This window comes from Canis lupus, chromosome 3 (genome assembly GCF_011100685.1).
Source record: "Canis lupus familiaris isolate Mischka breed German Shepherd chromosome 3, alternate assembly UU_Cfam_GSD_1.0, whole genome shotgun sequence".
In the NCBI taxonomy this organism is placed as follows: Eukaryota; Metazoa; Chordata; class Mammalia; order Carnivora; family Canidae; genus Canis; species Canis lupus.
The window spans coordinates 60,609,379-60,627,333 of record NC_049224.1 but is presented as its reverse complement, the minus strand read 5'-3'; the positions used below and the strand labels follow the sequence as shown (position 1 = coordinate 60,627,333).

General features: G+C 61.7%; 1 protein-coding gene across 2 annotated transcripts in view; it reads right to left on the bottom strand.

Annotated features, from left to right (window-relative positions):
• HTRA3 (HtrA serine peptidase 3) overlaps positions 1–17,322 on the bottom strand; it is a 30,883-nt gene extending 13,561 nt beyond the window's left edge. For both annotated transcript variants that reach the window (XM_038533159.1, XM_038533160.1), the window contains exons 1-4: positions 16,938–17,322; positions 6,687–6,786; positions 3,543–3,765; positions 591–785 (exon numbers count right to left, since the gene is read on the bottom strand). In XM_038533159.1, the coding sequence (XP_038389087.1) occupies positions 591–785; positions 3,543–3,765; positions 6,687–6,786; positions 16,938–17,322 (903 nt within the window). The remainder of the gene's footprint in view (positions 1–590; positions 786–3,542; positions 3,766–6,686; positions 6,787–16,937) is intronic.
• Between the last annotated feature and the right edge of the window lie 633 nt (positions 17,323–17,955).

The window sequence follows — 17,955 nt, the reverse complement described above, 5'->3', positions numbered from 1 at the left end:
TGCCAGAGGGCTCCTGAAGCTCTGTCTTCCCACCCTCGTTCCAACCAGCACAGAAATGGATAATCAAATCTCACTCCCAACAGCATCTCGAAAGGCCTCACTGCACCCATTCCACAGGTGAGAGAGCTGAGGCCCCAGAGGCCAAGCGCACGGCTGTTTGGTGACCAATGCTCCCCGCACAGACCTCACAGGCTCCCCCCAACCTGACCCACGGCTCGGTTCTATCCCACCCGCCTCCAGGGCTCTCTACAAAGGCTAACACTTCCAGAAGAGTCCAGGTCATGGCAAACCCAGAGAGGTGGGCATGCTGGGCCGGGGCAGAGTGCTCTGTAAGCGGAAAAGGTGCCGCGTGCTACAGTGATGAAACCAACAGTGCCCAGAAGAGGGGGTGACTCGGGCAGAGACTCTCTGCATCTCTGAAGAGCTGTCCCAGGTCAGGGCAGCAGCTTCTAGCCCCCAGGGAGGTCCTGGCACCCAGGTGCAGAAGTCACAGGGATCCCGAGCTCTATTTAGCATAAAGAAGGAACCTTCTAGCAAGCGGATGTGTTGAGTGATGGGGTGAGCCCGCCTGAGGCCCCACGAGCACTCACGTTGATGATGGCATCCGTCTGGATGTAGTCCATGTCCGAGTCCCGGAGGCCCAGCTCCTTGCCGTCCCGCTGGGCCGTACTGACGATGCCCGTGGTCACCGTGTTCTGTAGGGCGAAGGGGCTGCCGATGGCCACCACAAACTCGCCGGGCCGCAGGTCTGCCGAGCGTCCCAGCAGCAGCGCCGGCAGCTTTTTCTGGAGGGGGGACAAGGAAAGGGAGGCTCAGCTGTCTGCCTTTGGTGGGACGGGAGCCAGATGGAGGCCAGCCCCCAGCAGGGTGGTCCCAGCAAGGCAGGAGCAGCTGGATAGAGCCGTCAGGGGTCAAGGCCAAGGCAAGTCGCCAACTCAGACAGAGGCCAGGCCAGCCTCCAGCTGACCCACAGTAGGAGAGACCCAGGCTGGAGTCCTCAGAACAGGGGCTCAGCTGCCCTGTGACTGACCACAGGGTTCCCCAGGCGGCTGCAGGGGCTGCACACAGGGAGGATGCTTGGAGGATCCAGCCAAGCACGGCCTCTGAGGCCATGAGTTCCATGGTCACAGGTCCCTCTGAAATCTGCTGGAGCTCTGAATACCTTCCAAAATGCATCACACACAAGGTGATGCATGTGACCTAGAGACCTGCGGGAAGCCTGGAGCCCAGGTGAAGACCCTGGAACTCTTGATCCAGCTCAACCTCACCTCTCAGTAGAGACACAGGGAAACTGAGAGCAACAGAGTGACTTAGCCAAGCTCTGCCATCACCCCTCACGCACTGAGACACCTGCCCACGCTATTTCCACGTGACGCTAGACTTCATGTCGACTTGGCAGCTAGACTGGGAGCTCTGGGAGCTGGCTGTGTTGGGTTTGCCTCCATGTTCCGGAAGCTGCAGGGAGCATGCTCAGAGCAGGTGTTCCTGAGCGCTGGCTAGGGTGCTGAGTGCACATGCCAGCATCCACAAAATTGAGGGGAGTCGAGCCTCTCTCACCAGCACCCCCATGAATTTGGGGATTTGGTGTCATATGACTTGTGTCAGATGCCACCCCTGGGGTGGCCAGATGAGGCTGCACTTCCTCTGCAGGCTCCTGGGGGTCCACCATGACCCACAGACACAAAGCTCTAGAAGAAGGTGCTGGTGACCGTCATGCTCCGATCACACAAGCTTCCCTCTAGCTCTGACAAGGACTCCACACCTCCCACCCTGACTGCCGATGCCATCTGGTGGGACGGCGGGGGGGCCTGGCACAGAGGGTCCCAGGTGGAGGAGCTGGGCCCACGCACCTGGACGTGAGGACCCACAGGAATGACGCTTACATCCCTGGCTGGTCACAGAGGGAGGGATAACACCACCTGGCCTCGGGGACGCTCTTCCTCACCATGCCCCAGCCACTCGGGGCAGCAGCCTCTCCCCAAAGCTGGGGGAGCTGCCACACGCAGGACTCAGGGGCTCAGAGGCAGCGCCTGCGTCAAGGAGAAGCTGTGGGTGCCAATCCGGCCAGCAGGCACTAAAGCCTGGGCACCAGGGCACCAGGGCCTTACTAACTCCACCAGCATCTGTGGCCACCGATGGCTGCCAGGGTGTGCCCCATCCTAGGGTTTTGCCACAGGTCCTGGAATGGGAGAGACCCAGTGGCAGCCAGGCCTGGGGTCCAGTCTGGGTCCACATTGCCCTGTGGGTGTCATCGGCGGGGGCTGCACACTGGTCCTACGGCCACATCCACCTGCTGCCTGTTCTATAAATAAAGTTTTATTGCAACACAGCCATGCGTTCTTATCCCCTGTGGCTGCTGCAGAGCTGAGAGGTGTCCACAGCGCTCACAGGCCCACAAGCCTGGAAGCATTTACTTCCTGGAGCCTCACCACCAAAGCTGCCAACCCCTGCCCTTGAGCACACCCCCGGCGCTCCCAGCCTGAGCAGCCTCATCTTTGGGATGGAGGTGACACCCCGGGCTCGGTAACTACCATCAATGAGTCAAACATGGGGAGGGAGGCAGACCGGGTGGCTGAGCGGTTTAGCGCTGACTTTGGCCCATGGTGTGACCCTGGGGACCTGGGATCAAGTCCTGAGTCGGGCTCCCTGCATGGAGCCTGCTTCTCCCTTTGCCTGTGTCTCTGCCTCTCTCTCTCTGTGTCTCTCATGAATAAATAAATAAAATCTTAAAAAAAAAAAAACGTGGGAAGGGTCCACACTAGGGTAACTCTCTTCTCCCTTGATCGTGTAGGAAGGAGCCTCCTCACATAGACTCATGATCACCAAAACTATTCAACTTATATTGAGACAGAGCAGAACCAGATTCAGAGTCACCAGGCCAAGCCAGACTCACCAGCACAGACAGCCCCAGGGTCACTGACCTCACGGTAGGGGTGGCCAGCAGTGGCCCTCACCGAGCCTCGTAACCATGACAGTGGATAAGCCCTGCCCCGGGTCTGCAGGATACTGGGCAGTGGCCTCACTTCTCTTAGCCTGTGTCCCCTTGGACGCTGACACCCTGTCTGCCAAGGTCTGTGGGGCACAGACGGTACCAGCCTGTGGCAGGCCCCCTGGACACGGCCACTAGCAGTGATGGGGAATGACACGGCCTCGCTGTGGGCTCCAAGGCCAGCTTATAGTGGGGACTGGATGTGGAGGGACGAGGGCATATGTCCCAATGCTCCCACAGCCCTGTCAGCTCCACAGGGACGGTTGCATGTCCTGGAGTGGGCCTGGGAGGGACACTGGGAGTGTCCCTGGGCCGTGAAGGACCTCCATGCAGGCCCGGCTGGTGGATGGCTGCCCAGCTCTGCTTGCAGCTGGCAGCTCGAGGAAGCACAGGGCAGGGGTCTGGAGAACCCAGTTCTAGTCCGACCTGACCTGTGACCGACTGGGAGCAAACTGCTGGGCGCCCCAGGCCTTAGTTCCTCCAAATGCCCCACAGGGAGGTTGGGCTAATGCTGTTCCGACCCCCACCCCCCACCCCTCCCTCGGCCACTCACTTTGGGGTGGATCTTGATGGTGGCGATGTCCGACTTCTTGTCGATGTCCTTGATGGTGGCCTCATAGGTGTCACCATTCTGCAGCTGCACCTTGAGCTGCTGCCGGCCTGAGACGGCGTTGGTGCTGGACACCACGTGAGCGTTGGTGACGATCAGGCCAGCCTCTGACATGATGAAGCCCGAGCCGCTGGACAGGGGCACGTTACGGCCAAACAGCGGGTGTCTGCAGGGAGGGGAGCACAGGAGGGCGGTCAGGATGGGCAGGGGCCTGGGTGTGGGGGCCTGGACACGGGGCTTGGATGCAGAGCCGGCCACAGCCATGCACCAGCTGGCGAGAAGCAGAGCCCAGCGTGGGGTTCGGAGTCCCCCGGGCCTGGGGCCAACCCCAGCTCTGCCACCTTCAGCTGTGGCCTTGGCCAGGTCACTTACGCCTGGACCCGTTTCACAGCCAGATCGAGGGGACGACCATCTGTGACCTGCAACCTTCCGGGAAGAGACGGGAGGCCCATGCACGTCAGGCCTGCCAGGACCAGCGGACGCTCGCTGCCAGACAGCTCAGCGCTGGAGCCAGACAGGCCGGGACTCTAATCTCAGGCCTGTCCCACTTATTATCTGCCTGGCTGTGGGCGGGCCTCAGTCTCCCCAGCTAGGAAATGGGATCCCTGCCCTGCTGAGTGTGATGCCTGGTATCTAACGCGCCTGGAGGCAGGAAGTCACTCAATAAACCTGGCTGCTGTCAGCATGAGGGACAACACATTAATGTGCATGTAGTGTCCGCTGGGGCTGACCCACAGCTGGCCCTCAGGGGGGCTGGCTTCCCTAAGGGGGGCAGATCTGACTACTCAGGGAGATCATAGCCTGGGGGCAGGGGTGTGCTCCCCCCTCCCCCCTCAGGTCCCTCCCCTCTGGCAGCTGCCCAGAGCCCCGGATGGTGTGACAGGCAGGGCCGGTGGCAGGCTCTGCTCCACAAATTCTGCACCAGGTGCCGTCCTTCCAAGGACTCAGGGCTGGGAGCACTGGACAGTGCCGGGCGGCATGCACGCTCAGACACGGGCAGACCCTGGGCCTCAGTGCCCACCTCCGTAAATGGGATCAAACGGCCAGAGGTCAGAATTCACTGATGTAAGAAAAAGCCCAAGCCTCAGCAGAGCCCACAGGGCCCATGGCCCATGGCCAGAATGCCGGGGAGGCAGGACACAGCTCAGGACCCTCCCTGGGATCCCGAGGGGTGTTGACGGTGTGAGTACTCAGTGCCTGGGCCGCCCCCAGAGATGAGGGAGAAAGGGTACTGGAAGGGGCCTGGAACCATGCAGGAGGGAAGAGAACAGGAGGGTGGGCTCGTCTCAGGGAAGCGAGAGAGTGCAGAAGGCTGCCTCGCGGGCAGGACCAGGACGAGGGCTAACGAACGTCACGAGCGCTCTGAGCCAGACACGAGGTGATGTGATGCCCACAACCACTGCACACAGTAGTAGTAGCAGTAGTTAACAGGCATAGACCGTGGTCCAGGATGTGAACTGCTCGTCTGGGTCAGGCAGCCTGGCCACTCGGCCCCAAGGGTGACCGCAGCCTCCGCTTCCACCCCCGCCAGCACCCATGGTGGGATCTGGTGCGTGTCCGCAGGAGGGGCCCAAGGCAGCCGGCGGCCTCCTCCCTCAGGTCAGGGGTCACAGTGGAGGCTCTCAGGCTTGATGAGCATCTCATCTGTGTCTGAGATCTCGCCCGCCTGGCCTCGCCCACCCGCCCACTAGGACATCGGTCTCCAAGGGCACTGCAGCCTGCCCAGCCTGGGCTGCAGTCAACAATTAGCTGGCCCAGAGCCTGATGCCTGGAGCCCTCTAGAAAGACATTGGCCAGTCTGAGCCACCGGCAAGGCCAGGGACCTGCCACTTAGCGTGTCCAGTTGTAATTTCCTCAATGACATGTCTCAGGGTCTGGAGCCTACAGAAAGGGCAGTAAGGGGTCAGCTTTGGGGCCTGAGGACCTGGGGTCAAAGCCCGACTCAGTGGCTCTGTGAGCTTGGAGAAGCTCCCTGGCCTCTGCTCCAACCCAGGAAATGAGAATATCAGAGCCTAGCATGTGGGGTTCGGCCCTGAGTGTGGGCAGAAAGGGCCTCGGGAGCAGCGTGCCAGCCAGTGCTGAGGGGTGGGCCACCCGGTCCTGACTCAGGGTGAGTCCTGCGGCGGCCAGCCCCCAACTCCACGAGGTGGGCACTCACCAGGGCTGTTTAGAGGAATGCAGGCAAAGCAGCCAACATGGCTCAGAGTGCACAGTGGGTCCAAGGGTCCTGTTCATCTGATGGGGAGCTTGAGCCAGTGGTTGCTGGTCCCATGGAGCGCCGTCAGGGGTGAACACTGCCCCTGCCCTCCAGAGATGGGCATGACCATGACCCATGGGCATGTCATGACCCCATGACAAGGGCTCCCACTGGGCAAGCTCCACGCCTGTGAACAGGGAGCGCGATGCTGGGGCTGGGAATTGGCGTGAGCAATTCTGCCACAGGCCACCTGGTACCCTGGGGCTTGGGGTTGGCACACTTGTGCTGGCCAGCCTCCACACCCCTAGGGAACACACTGTGCAGATGGGCAAGCCCCGGCGCCCTGGCCCCAGGCCTTGCGCTGAGCATCCACTCCGTCGCCCGTGGGCCTGGCTCTCTCTGTTCTCCAGCAGCGTGGAGTGGGGGTTCAGACCCTTCGTGCCTCATCTGGGCAGCTCGGTGGCCCCCTCCACACACAGTGGCCGAGAGGTTAAGTCAGACTTTTAACTTAAGACGTCATGCTGCCAACATCTTCTCTTTGGGGTGTATGGGTCAACCTGGGAGGAGACCCCAGGGTTCTGCTGACAATCAGCCTTCGAGGCAGCGGTGCTTCCCAGAACCATCTCGGGCAGCCCCCGTGATACCAGAGTTGCCCCCGCCCTCACCCCGGGCACACCTGCTTAGCAAACCTGCAGCCCAGCTGGTGCAACTGGGTGCCCACTCCCCTCGGCGAGGAAACCAGAGGCAGAGAGGGGATGCCCCCTCACCCAAGGGCACACGTGGTGGAGGTGTCTGGGGGGGGTCTATCTGACCCCATGTGCGCTTACTTGGCTTCTCCTGCCCCACCCCCCTACTAGAATGGGGGGGAAGCCTGGCAGGGGCTCACGCACCTCAAGAAGAGCTCTATGTGGACCACGGCTGGCGCGATCTTCTCCACCACATCCGCGATGAAGTTGAACTTGTACCGCGGGCTGGTCAGCTGGTGGAGACCTACACTGGCAGGAAGAACCAGGTGCATCAGGAGGAGCCAGACATGGCCCGTGGTGCCCCAATCCCCCACCCAGGAGGAAGCCCCACCACCAGGGGCCCTGAGCCCTGCAGGGATGCTCCACACTCAGCAATAGGGTGACACCCGGACATCTGTGAGGGGGCTGCCTCACCCCAAGAATGGCTAAGGCGGAGCTTCCTCACGTTACTTCATTGGACGCCACCAGGAAGGCCAGGAGGTCAGAGGAGGTTAGGACACCTGCCCTCAGCTGCAAGCAGCAACCTGACATTCAAGAGAGATCTGGGCCAGCCCCCCAGACCTTGCTCTTTCTCGTATATACATCCGTGCCCTGGCATGAGGCGACCGTCCCTGCCCCTGCCAGCTCTGGCCTGTCCCTCCAGCCCCTGGGCTAGAGCAGTGACTGGGCAAGAGACCAGCGAAGCTCCTGGCTGGCCCGCCCAAGCTGCCCCATTTGGCCATAGTGTGACCCCCTCCTGGGCCTCGCGGGACTCCGGATGTCTGAGTCGCCAGGGCCCCCCATCCTACTTGGCCAAGCCCCAGTCTGACTTGCCAGGCGGTTCACGAACTCCCCTGGAACCTTCGCCGGCTCGGATTTCTGCTGCTGTCAGCAGTGGGGGCTGCCGCCTGCCAGGACCGCAGGCCTGAGGGATGTGGGTGGCACGGGGCCCACACCCCTTTGGTCTCCCTGCTCGGGCATGTGCCGAGGTCGCCCAGGTCCCCGCCAGAGACTGGGGCTACCTGGAACTGATGCTGCCCCCATGCTGCTTGTAAGCCGTCCCGAATAAGGAATAAGCGTAGGGTTGGGAGTGACGCATGCTGCCTGGCAGGGCACTTCCAGCTGTGTGGCTTTAGGCAAATCACTCGCCCTCACTGGGCCTCGACTCCTAGTCTGAAAATGAGACTGAAGATGTCCCCTGACCTGTGGGAACTGGGCGTGGATGTGACTTGCAGATGCGAAGCTCCCTGCCCAGGGGAGCCCATCACGCACCCCAGCACCTGCTGTTGGTGAGCAAATAGGGCTCGGCCTGCAAAGCCTAGTTTTGCAGCTGAGATTCCTCTGGATCTGAGAGGTGACGGAGCATCAGGATCTGGTGAAAATCTGGTTTTCCATTTAGTTCAGAGGGACAGGAGGCATCATGGTGAGTGCAGCCACCATGGGTGCCCCAAAAACATCTGTGGGCAAATCAGGCCCCACCCACATTCCCAACTAATCTCCCCACATTCAGGAGGCCACCAGGGTGGGGGTCATGGCCTCCCTCTCAAAGGCAGGGAGAGCGTGTGGCTCAGAGATGAATCCTCCTGCCTGAAGGTGCTTACCTAGTTGGAGAAGGCACATTCTGAGCTCAGGCTGGGGGCTCTCACCCTTAGGGGCTGCTCACCTAACCCCAGTGGCTCCCTAATGCCCCGACTGTCTGACTGTCCAATACTCCTGAGCTGGGACGCAGGGTTGGGGGAGAGGCTCCAAGGTCAGGTGTGGAGAGGAGACTCCACCCATCAATTCTGTGATTGGTGGTTGCCTCCCAGCCAGGCAGCCGGCGCTGGACCCGGGGGGGGGGGGGGGGGGGGGGGGGGGGGGGGCCAGGCCACTGTGGTCAGCTCGAATCAAAGGCGGCCTGTCTGGAGTGGCCAGAGCCTGGCTGGAGACATGGCCTATTGCTGGGCACCGCAAGGCCTCTCTCCCATCAAACTGCAGGTGGCCAGGGGCTACCCTGCCTGGGAGCCCTCCTCCCGGTGGCAACACCCTTGGCAGCCTGGGGTTTAGAGCTCACAAAACAAGGGCCCCGGGGCCGGGCCCACTCGGCCTCCACGCATCTACTTCCACGCAGGATTGCTAACCGTCCCCAAACTCTGCAGGTAAAACTGCCAGTCAGCTGTGGGGGCTAAGCCCAGCTCTGTCCTCCCCAGCCCAAGGCCCCTGGGAACCCATATCCCCGGGCATAACTCAAATCCCACCTCTTCTAGGCAGACACCCCCACCCCCCTGAAAGGCTTCTTCCAGCCGGAATGCTTCTCTCCCTCCTGGGGGTTCCCAGCATAACGTCTTGCCCATGGTACTCGCTCTCATGCGGGCTGTATTCAATCCATGCATGCTGAGTGCCTCTGCGTGCACCCTTTGCCACGTATAGGCAAGTGACCAGCCACGCACAGCACAGGGTGACAGGGAATAGGGCAGAGGGAAGTCCAGGGAGGCCTCCACCCAGGTCCCAAGGACGTCAGAGCCTGAGTCCTTCTGGACCCAGGGCCTGGGGCACCCCCTGGACCCTGCCAGGCCCTGTCCCTTTAAGCAGACCATCCGTGGTGGGTGGTGGGGAGGGGGTGGCAGGGCGGGGCAGGGCCTGTTTCCTGGTCCTCCTCCCCACACACCGATGAATCACCCCATGAATCAGTGGGAAGGGAGGACTCGGTTCCCACCGCTTCTTTCCACATGAAAACCTCGGGCCCCACGGCTGGAAAGCAGATTCTGTTTATTTGGGGTTTTGACAACCCCCGCCCCCACCCGGTCCTCCAGCCAAAGTTCTGAAGTCAACAGTCAATCCCGACCAGATTCAGCTGTTAGCGTTTTGTTGTGTTTTGTTTTCAAAAATAAACTGTAACCCACAGGCCTTGGAAGTCTGAGTCGGGAGGAATGTGACACAGAGCCAAGCAATCAAGGCCAGGTGTCCCGCGGCGCCTCTCAGGAGACGAAGGGGTATGGCCAGGACGGGAGCAACCGGGACCAGCGTCCCTCCGTCCGCAGGGCCAGAGCCTGGGCTTCCGGGCTCCGCCCCAACATCCTCGAGTGGCAGAGCTTCCAGGAGGGCTCAGGGACGGTGGCAGAGCCTGAGAGAGGACTCATGATGCGCCAGCTTGGGTGGTCGTAACACCATGGAACAGATGGGGAGACCGAGGCCCAGAGTGGGGAAGTGACCACCCCGGACTGCTGCTACACAGGTTGTAGACTGCACAAGTCCATTATCAACAAAGATCACACTGTGACTGGCCTCCCTTGGAGTTGTGCAGTACGCAGCCTGTCCAACCGTGTGCATTACCCCTCCAGCACATAATGGGCAGTCAGGACTGAGACCCAGTTCTGTTCCTCTGAGGTCATTGCCTTTATTTTTTCCAAAGAAGCCCCCATCTGTCACCAAGCGGTTAGCTATGAGCCGGGATGAAAGGGCCATCAGCAGATGACCACAAAGCCCCAGGCTGTGCCCATCTGTCCATAACGCTAAACACAGCCTGCAGAGCATTTGAGGATGGGGTGTCCGGGTTCCACCCACACCTTCAGGTTCACCGACTGCCCCTCTTCCCCCAGTACCCCCAGCTCCCATACCCTCTGGCACGAATGCCCCTTCCCTCATCCTTAAAGCCCAGGCCAGCACACTTCCTCTGGGGAGCCTGCCCTGACTCAGCAGGCTCAGTGACCACTCTCACCCCTCTGGGTCCCCTTACGGCCCCTCATAACCCCTCCCAAGGCACATCCCCCTGACGGCCACCATGGCCTGGTCTCTCCCAGTCCACAGCATGGAGCAGGGAGAGAATGGTTGGATGAGTAAGGGTGTGTGTGAATGCTCTGCAGGGACAAATGCACCGTCTGGGGGCCCCTGCATGGCCCCCAGGCCCCACTCACTCTTCAGGGGCAGGTTTTGAAGCCCCAGGAGCTGCCCCCCAGGTCTAATTAGATCCCAGAACATTTCCCTGTGTTTCTCTTGCTCTTGAAAACTTGCCTGTCCCCAAGTGACTGTCTCACCCTGAGCCAGGAACAGGGGCTTCCCAGGGGCATGACGGTGCTGCTGTCTGTGGCCCTCAGGCTCCAGGCTCCTGTCAGGGGAGCTCAGGGCCCGTCCGCCATGGGTCCTGCCCAGAAGCCATCATACGTTGGGCTCCGGGTATTTATGAGCCTTATGACCTCTCAAAGCCGTCCTATGAAGCTGGATCTGTGCCCATTTCACAGGCCAGGAGAACGCCCACCCACGGCCCAGAGCCAGGGATGCTGACTCCAGGCACTTCCTCAGCTCCGGGCTGGTCCTCAGCCCGTGACTGGCTGTCCTGCCCGGGGGCGCCCAGCTTGGCCAGTCTTCGGCCTGGGGTCACTGTGGCTCCTCTACTGAGCCAGCCTCAGGAGGAGGAGGCTCTGACACAGCTTGTCCGTCCTTTGTCAGAGGGGCACCGCAGGCAGGCAGGACTCTGGTGGCCACGGAAGCCAAGGTATGGTCAGCGGAACTCCCTTGGGCACATGGCAGCCTGTCCACAAACACGGCCTTCCAGCACCTTCCCTTCCTCCACTACCTCTCCTTCTCTCTCCAAATTCCATCTATTCCAGAAACACCCACTGGGTGGTACTTAGGTCTGTTTACACTGAAGCCCGTTAGCCTTTACACCGTGCAAAGCACATTAAATTCCTCACCTCACTGCCTGTCCAGTGGCCCAGCGAGAAGGGTACCATTTCGCAGATGAAGCTGCAGTGCAGAGAGCTTAGGAGGCTTGCAGGTGGGGTAGCTGCGACTCACCCCTGAGCGGCTGGACGTGGAGAACAGAACTCAGTTTCAGTTCTGTTTCTGCCCATCATGTGCCACAGGGGCTAAAGCATACGGTTGGGCAGGTTGTGCGCTGCAGATTTCCAAGGGTTCACACCCACCCCCACCCCGCACTAGACCTGGTGTTCGGTTTAGGGCACCCATACATACGTCCTGGTCACATCTTCGCGGCGCTGAGGACAAAGGATCTGTGACTTTATTCTCTTTCTTACCTGCTTATGTAACATACTTATCAAAATCAAGCAGGAAAGCCACTTCCTCAAGGCACTGGAGGTGTGTCCAGCGTGCAGAGCAGCAGATGCAAAATCAGGGGACCTGGGCTCGGGTAGAACTGTCCCTCCTCACCTGGGGTAGGTCCCTGCCCCTGCTAGCTTTTTCTCATAAAGGGCCTAATGTGTGTGTAAGGCTGTGGCAGCCTGAAGCACAAGCCTGATGTCTCACCTGGACCCTGGTAAGTCTGGTGGCTTTTCTCCCTCAAAGTGAGGCCCAGGAGGCAATCAGACCCTCGGGCAGGACACGCCACTCACTTAGCCAGGTGCCCGCCATGGATACGCAGTTGCCGTAGCTCATCAGCCAGTCTCTTGCCACAGAACTCACACCCTCGACGCCAGGGCACCCCCCATACCTAACCTGAACTCACCACCTTGCTTCTCCAAACCTGCTTCTCCAGGCGCCCTGCCTCCAGGAAAGGCCCTGCCATCCCTCCGCCCTGACAGCCCCCTGACACCCTGCCCCCTGTCAGAGATCCTCAGGCCCTCAGCTGTCACCCTAGCTCAGGCCTCATCAGCTCTCCCCACCCAGGACACTGGCCTCCCACTAGCTGGGCCCCTGCAGCCACTCTGCACACCTGCTACCCATAAACTTTTGGTGGTTCTCCACCTCCTGACGATGGGTCACCTCCCGGCTCCTCCGTCTGACACCAGCCTATGCTCAGTGATTCCCATCAGACTTCTCTGCACTGGGGCTCTGCGTCCACCTCTAAATGGCTGTCTATATGCCACCTCCTCCAGGAAGCCCTTCTTAATCTACTCCTTTCCCCATTCTGGTGGTGGCGTCTCCCTCACCTGGTGCCACACATAGTCCTCTGTCCCTCACAATGTGGGATCGGGGATTTCACAGGGGCCTGCTAACGGCGGCGAAGCCGGGCAGGAAGAGGAGGCCAGGTCACACCAACCCTGCAGGCAGCATTAGAAGTCCGTGCTTGCTTGGTCTTGAAGGCAGTGGGAGCCATGGCTGGGCTTTCAGCAGGGAGATCCAGTCTTACAACACCCCCTCGGGCCGCCCTGTGGGGGTTCACGGCAAGGGGAGGAGTCTGAGTAGGCGGCCCCCAGGGGTTGCTGTGGGACCCCCGCCACACCTCCAGGTTAAGGTCAGGAGCAGAGGGTGGGGGCGCCCCCGAGGCCCCGGCCTGGTCCGGAAGGACAGCTGCACAGCACCCCGGTCTCTGCTCCCCTCTTGAGACTGGCCAGAGGCCGCAGCTGGCCTCCGCTGTCCAGCGTGTGGGCAGGGGGTGGACGGGAAACGTCATCCCGCCCGGGCCCCGGGGCCGAGTTCCAAGACATGCGCAGGAAGCCGCTGAGGGGATTAAAACTCAAACACCGACCAAAGCCCTTAAATAAATAAAACAGGAAGAGACACTGTCGGAACCTGCACCCCGCTTGCGCAATCAACGCGGATTATTAAATGCCACGTTGTAACCTGCCCTTGGGCTCTAAGTTTTGAATTAATTGTGTGTGCACAGGCCTATTTGTCTGCAGTTGCGGGCAGAGAAGTTTGGGGGGTCGCGGGGCTCTGGTTGGGTGAAAGCAGAAGCCTCCTCTCCCTACAGACACGATGACTACCTTCATCGCCGTGTCTACTATCCCACGGACGGGCACTTATCCGCACCAGGCGGTGGGCAGATGGGCAGATGCAAAGCTCCTGGAAAGGTAGTAAGCTCCCTTCACTGGGGGTGTGCAAGCAGGGTCGGGGTGCTTATGGGGGATTCACAGATGATCTGTCCATTCCACAATATCTACTACATGCCGGGTGATGGAGCAGGCCTGGCAGGGAATCGGGGCCAGACCCCTGCCCCGTGAGGCTCAGAGCCAGTAAGATGGAGAAACGGCAGATAAGGCTGATCACACAGGTGAAGGGAGGGGTTCTGGAGGGCCCTTGGTGTGTGCTCATGAGGCTGAGCAAGGGGTGGCCTAGGTGTCGTGGTCAGGGAAGGCAGCTCGGGGAGGGGGGTGGCACAACCAGGCCCAGACAGATGAGGACATGGTTACATGAAGGTGAGGGAATGGGCACCTGGGGCAGCCGGCACAGCATGTGCAAAGGCCCTGAGGTGGGGAAGAGAAGAGTGGGCTGCAGCACAGAGGATGAGGTGGCGCTACGGGGTGGGAGGGGACCAGGTGGGCCCAGTGGGTCAAAGTGCTGGGGGGCTGCTGAGGGAGGTCCCGCCAGTGACGGGCACCATGGATTTATCAAGGTTACTGTGACCGCTGCATAGAGAAGTGAGCTGAGGGAGGATGAGGGAGGTGGAGGCCAGTGGTACTGGGACAAGTAGGAACAATGGTGGCTCAGGGGCAGGTTCTAGGTGGAGCTGAGGACCCATCCATGGGTGGGAGGACAAGGTGACATGAGGACCATGGCCAGCAGAAACACAGAGCTCCAGCCCAGGGAAGAGCCAGGCACTGAAGACTGGACCTGGTCGCCAGCACCTGGCATCTGAAGGCTGGTTAAGGTGAGGGCAGAGCTGGCAGGAATTGTGTGCAGGAAAGCCCGGGATGGGCAGCACCTCGCCTGCTGCTATGTGTGGACATCACCCAGCCCAGTGGAGCCAGGGACCCTGGTCTGACCCAGACGCCAGACCTCGAGGACCCTGCTGTCCCTGCCCGCAGAAGAAGCCTGGGGCCCTGACATCGCAGCTTTCAAAGCCAGCCAGGGCGGGGCGGGTGAGGGGACAGGGGGCGGGGGCTGGCCTGATTCGGTCACTTCCTGGCCAAGTGACCTCAGACCAATGCCTTGACCGCTCCCTGCCTCACCGAGCGCATCTGTGGTGTAAGAAGGAGCAGACGCGCAGAGGCAGATGAGAGCGCTAGCCAGAGACCCTGGCTCAGCAAGTATTCTGTAGGGACTGGATTTTGCAGGTGGAACTGGCCGGAGCCTGGATGTTTGAGGCCCCTGTGCATGGGGTGATGATGATGGCACAGGGCCCAGGAGCAAGGGCGGGGCCACACAGATTAATGTGCACAGCGTGCTGGACCCCAGCCCCGTGCACCCTCCCCGCGGCACGGAGGCCGCGCCTGCAGCCCCCTTTACGGTCCCTGCTCCCTCCCAAGGCCTCTGCCCCTTGGGCTCTGGGATCCTGTGCCTGCGAGGCTGTTCCTCCAGCCTCTGCTTTGCCCCCGTCCCTCCTGACCACCCCATCCTTTGCCGGGAGAGCTCCGGCTCACCTTCCGCAGCTCAGCACCGAGGCTGACCTGGCCAGATAAAACAGAAGTGGTGCCAGTGGTCCTCACGGGGACAGCAACCCGTGAACTAATACATGGTCTACCGACGGCTCAGGGGGCCACGTGCCCGCACGCCCTGGCCCATCAATCCCTGCCACGGTTCTCCCGGCAGCTGCTACTGTCAGCCCCACGCTTGTTACAGAAGAGGAAACCGGGTCAGCAGCTCGTCGAAGCCCTAGCCCGGGACCCCCATGCTGCAGCCCCCGCCTGCCTGCTGAGTGCCCTCTGCACCTGTCTGTCAGGCTCCTCCCCTCTTCTCCCCCCCCACTTGTCTCCCTGACCAACTGTAAGTCTCTCCAGGGCACAGGCAGGGTGTGGCCCATCACAGTGCCCTTGTCACAGGCCCAGGGCCAGCTGGACACACAGGGAAGGTACCGAACGTGGACTCCCTCAGTCAAGAAATGAGGGTTTCAAAATGCTTGGACTGCCCCGGACCCTGGAGCCTTAGTCTAATAGTGTCCCCCGCGTGGCAGAGTCAGGATTGGGGGGCCCCCATGGACATAGCCAAAATATAATGGGCGGGTGCCAGTGTCACCCCAGCCCGCTGTCTCTGGGGGCCATTGGCATGGCTTGCGGAGGGCCCGTCAATGCCAATGTCCATGTCCAAGAATCCGTGTGGCACTGTGCTCTCATCCCTCGCTCTTCTGGGCACAACCTAAACAAACCTGACCGAATCACCCTCCCCTCCCTTAAAGCCCTTCACTGGCTCCCCTAAATAATCATATCGAATCCTACATGGTCTTCCCAGACTGGGCTCCCCAGAACCCCGAGGTGCCAGGGAGGAGGTCATACATGTTTTGCCAGGAAAGAAGAGGTCTCTGCTGAAATTCTCTTGGAAAATCCTGGGATTTATGATTTTGTGTGGGTTTTTTTTTTTTTTTCCTCTCTCTCTCTGCAGGTTTCTCAGAATGTCTGATAGACTCAAAGGTAGTGTGAATCACCACTGCATGGACACTGTTTATTTTCCTAAGCTTTTTGGGCCATGAGATACTTATTTTCAGAATACCAGATGCAACCTGGGAAGTCTGGCCTGCAGGATGAAGTCTAAGCCATTGGCCAGACACTTATGGCCACTTGTGACCCATGCCTGCCAGCCCACCCAGTCCTGGGTGTCACACACACATATACACCCACATCCCACTACACGCCAGCTGCTCCCGGCTACGTGCTCTCGCCGGTGCAGCTCATCCTATGCAGTTGGGCCTCCATGTGGTGGCTCCTGCCATCTGCTCTTCCCAGAGAACCATTCCTGACCACTACCTAGAAGACTTGTCCTCCCTCCTCCGTTGAGACTCCTCATCCCCAAAGGCTTCCCAGCAGCCCAGGCAGTTATGCTCCTTGGTGCTCCCGGGGCCCGCCAAGCCTGGCTTGGTGGTCAGCGTCTCCCCCCAGCGGCTGTAAACTGAGGGCACACGCAGGGCTTGACTCGTCTCTGTGAAATTGGGGCTCAGCGCCCAGCACATGGTGACTGCAAGCACCTACTGAACCGACACCCGAGGCTGCCTTCCTAAGAAGCACCCTAAACAGATAAAGGGGTGGCAGGGTTTCCTAGCATTTTCTTCCATGCACAGGGTCAAGTTGTGTGGCAAGAAGCAGTCCTGGGCCAGCTCTGGTTGGGGGGAGGCTGTCCTAGGGTTTGGAGGGACAAAGGAATTCCCTGTCTCAGCAGCCTGTCCCAGGAGGCCCCATGCCCGCAGAGACCCCACATGCTTGCTCACCATTCCCAAACAGCCCTCTGGAGACATGCACTCTAAGTGCAGCTAAGAAGAAAGAAACCTGGGTTTCACTCAAGAGAACATCCATTCTGGGTGAGTTTTATGGCCAGGAAAGATTGCGCCCGGGGAAGAGCCGAAATACAGGAGCAGCAGAATGATACACGAGACAGGTACGCTTTGGTGAGGCCAGAGAGAAAGAGAAGCGAAGAGCTAGTGGGCTCGTTTCACCTTGAACTACTTCCGTGGCTTTGCGCCTCAGTTTCCCCACCCAGAAGACCAGGGGTCCGGTTAGATGACTTCTAAGAGGCCTGCCCACCTGCCCGGCCAGCGTGGCCTTGGAAGCCCCTCTCCGGCCCTGCGCCCCCACGTCGCGGGAGGTGCCTTCCCTCCCCAGGCCGAGCGCTTACCCGATGGGCAGGCGCCCTTCTGCAGCTGGCGCACCGGCGTCCCCGAGAGCTCCAGCGCGCGCCGGCTGGCCGCCTGCAGCGCACACACGTTGGCGTAGGTGTGCCCGTCGGTGCCGCACACGGCGTGCGCCCAGCGGCAGCGGCACACGCCCCGCGCGCACTCCAGGCTCTCCCCGCAGGGCGAGTCCAGCGGCCGGCCGCACGGCTCCCCCTCGCCGGCCGCGCACACCAGGCAGCAGTTGCACAGGTCGGGCACGTAGCCGCCGGGGCAGCGTGGGCTCGGGCACCGGGACACGTCGCAGCGCGCGGGGCACGGCGCGGCCGGGGGCTCTCGGGCCAGCGCCAGGGCGGCCAGCGCGGCCAGCAGCAGCGCGCGCGCCGGCATAGCGGCGGGGAGGGCGGCGGGGCGGGCGGCGGGCGGCGGCGCGGGGGGCCGGCCGGGGAGCCGCGGGGACGCCGAGGCCGGGCGGGGGCCGGGCGGCGGCCGCCTGCGCAGGGCACGGGGCTGGGCGCGCGGCCACATGCGCCGGTGGCTCAGGCGGGCGGGCCGCGGGGCCGCGGGGGCATGCCGCGCTCGGGCTCGGAGCCGAGAGGCGCCCGCTCCTCCTGGGCCGACGCTCGGCGCGCCTGGGCCCCGCCGCACTTAAAGGCGCGCGCGGCCCGCCCTCCCTGGAAGGGGCGGCCCGGCCCCGCAGCCAGCCCCGCCCCCGCTGCCGCCCGCCCGCCCGCCCGCCCGGCCTTCCGGCGGGACCCAGCCCGAGCCGCGCCGCCGACCGGCCGACCGGCCTGCCGGCCTGCCTGGGCTGGGAGACGGCGCGGGGATCCCGGACGGGGATCCTGCTCCTCCTCCCCAGCGCACCCTGCCGCTCCTCCTCCCCAGCGCATCCCCCTGCTCCTCCTCCCCAGCGCATCTCCCTGCTCCTCCCCAGCACACCCTGCCGCTCCTCCTCCCCAGCGCATCCCCCTGCTTCTCCTCCCCAGCACACCCTCCCGCTCCTCCTCCCCGGCGCATCCCCCT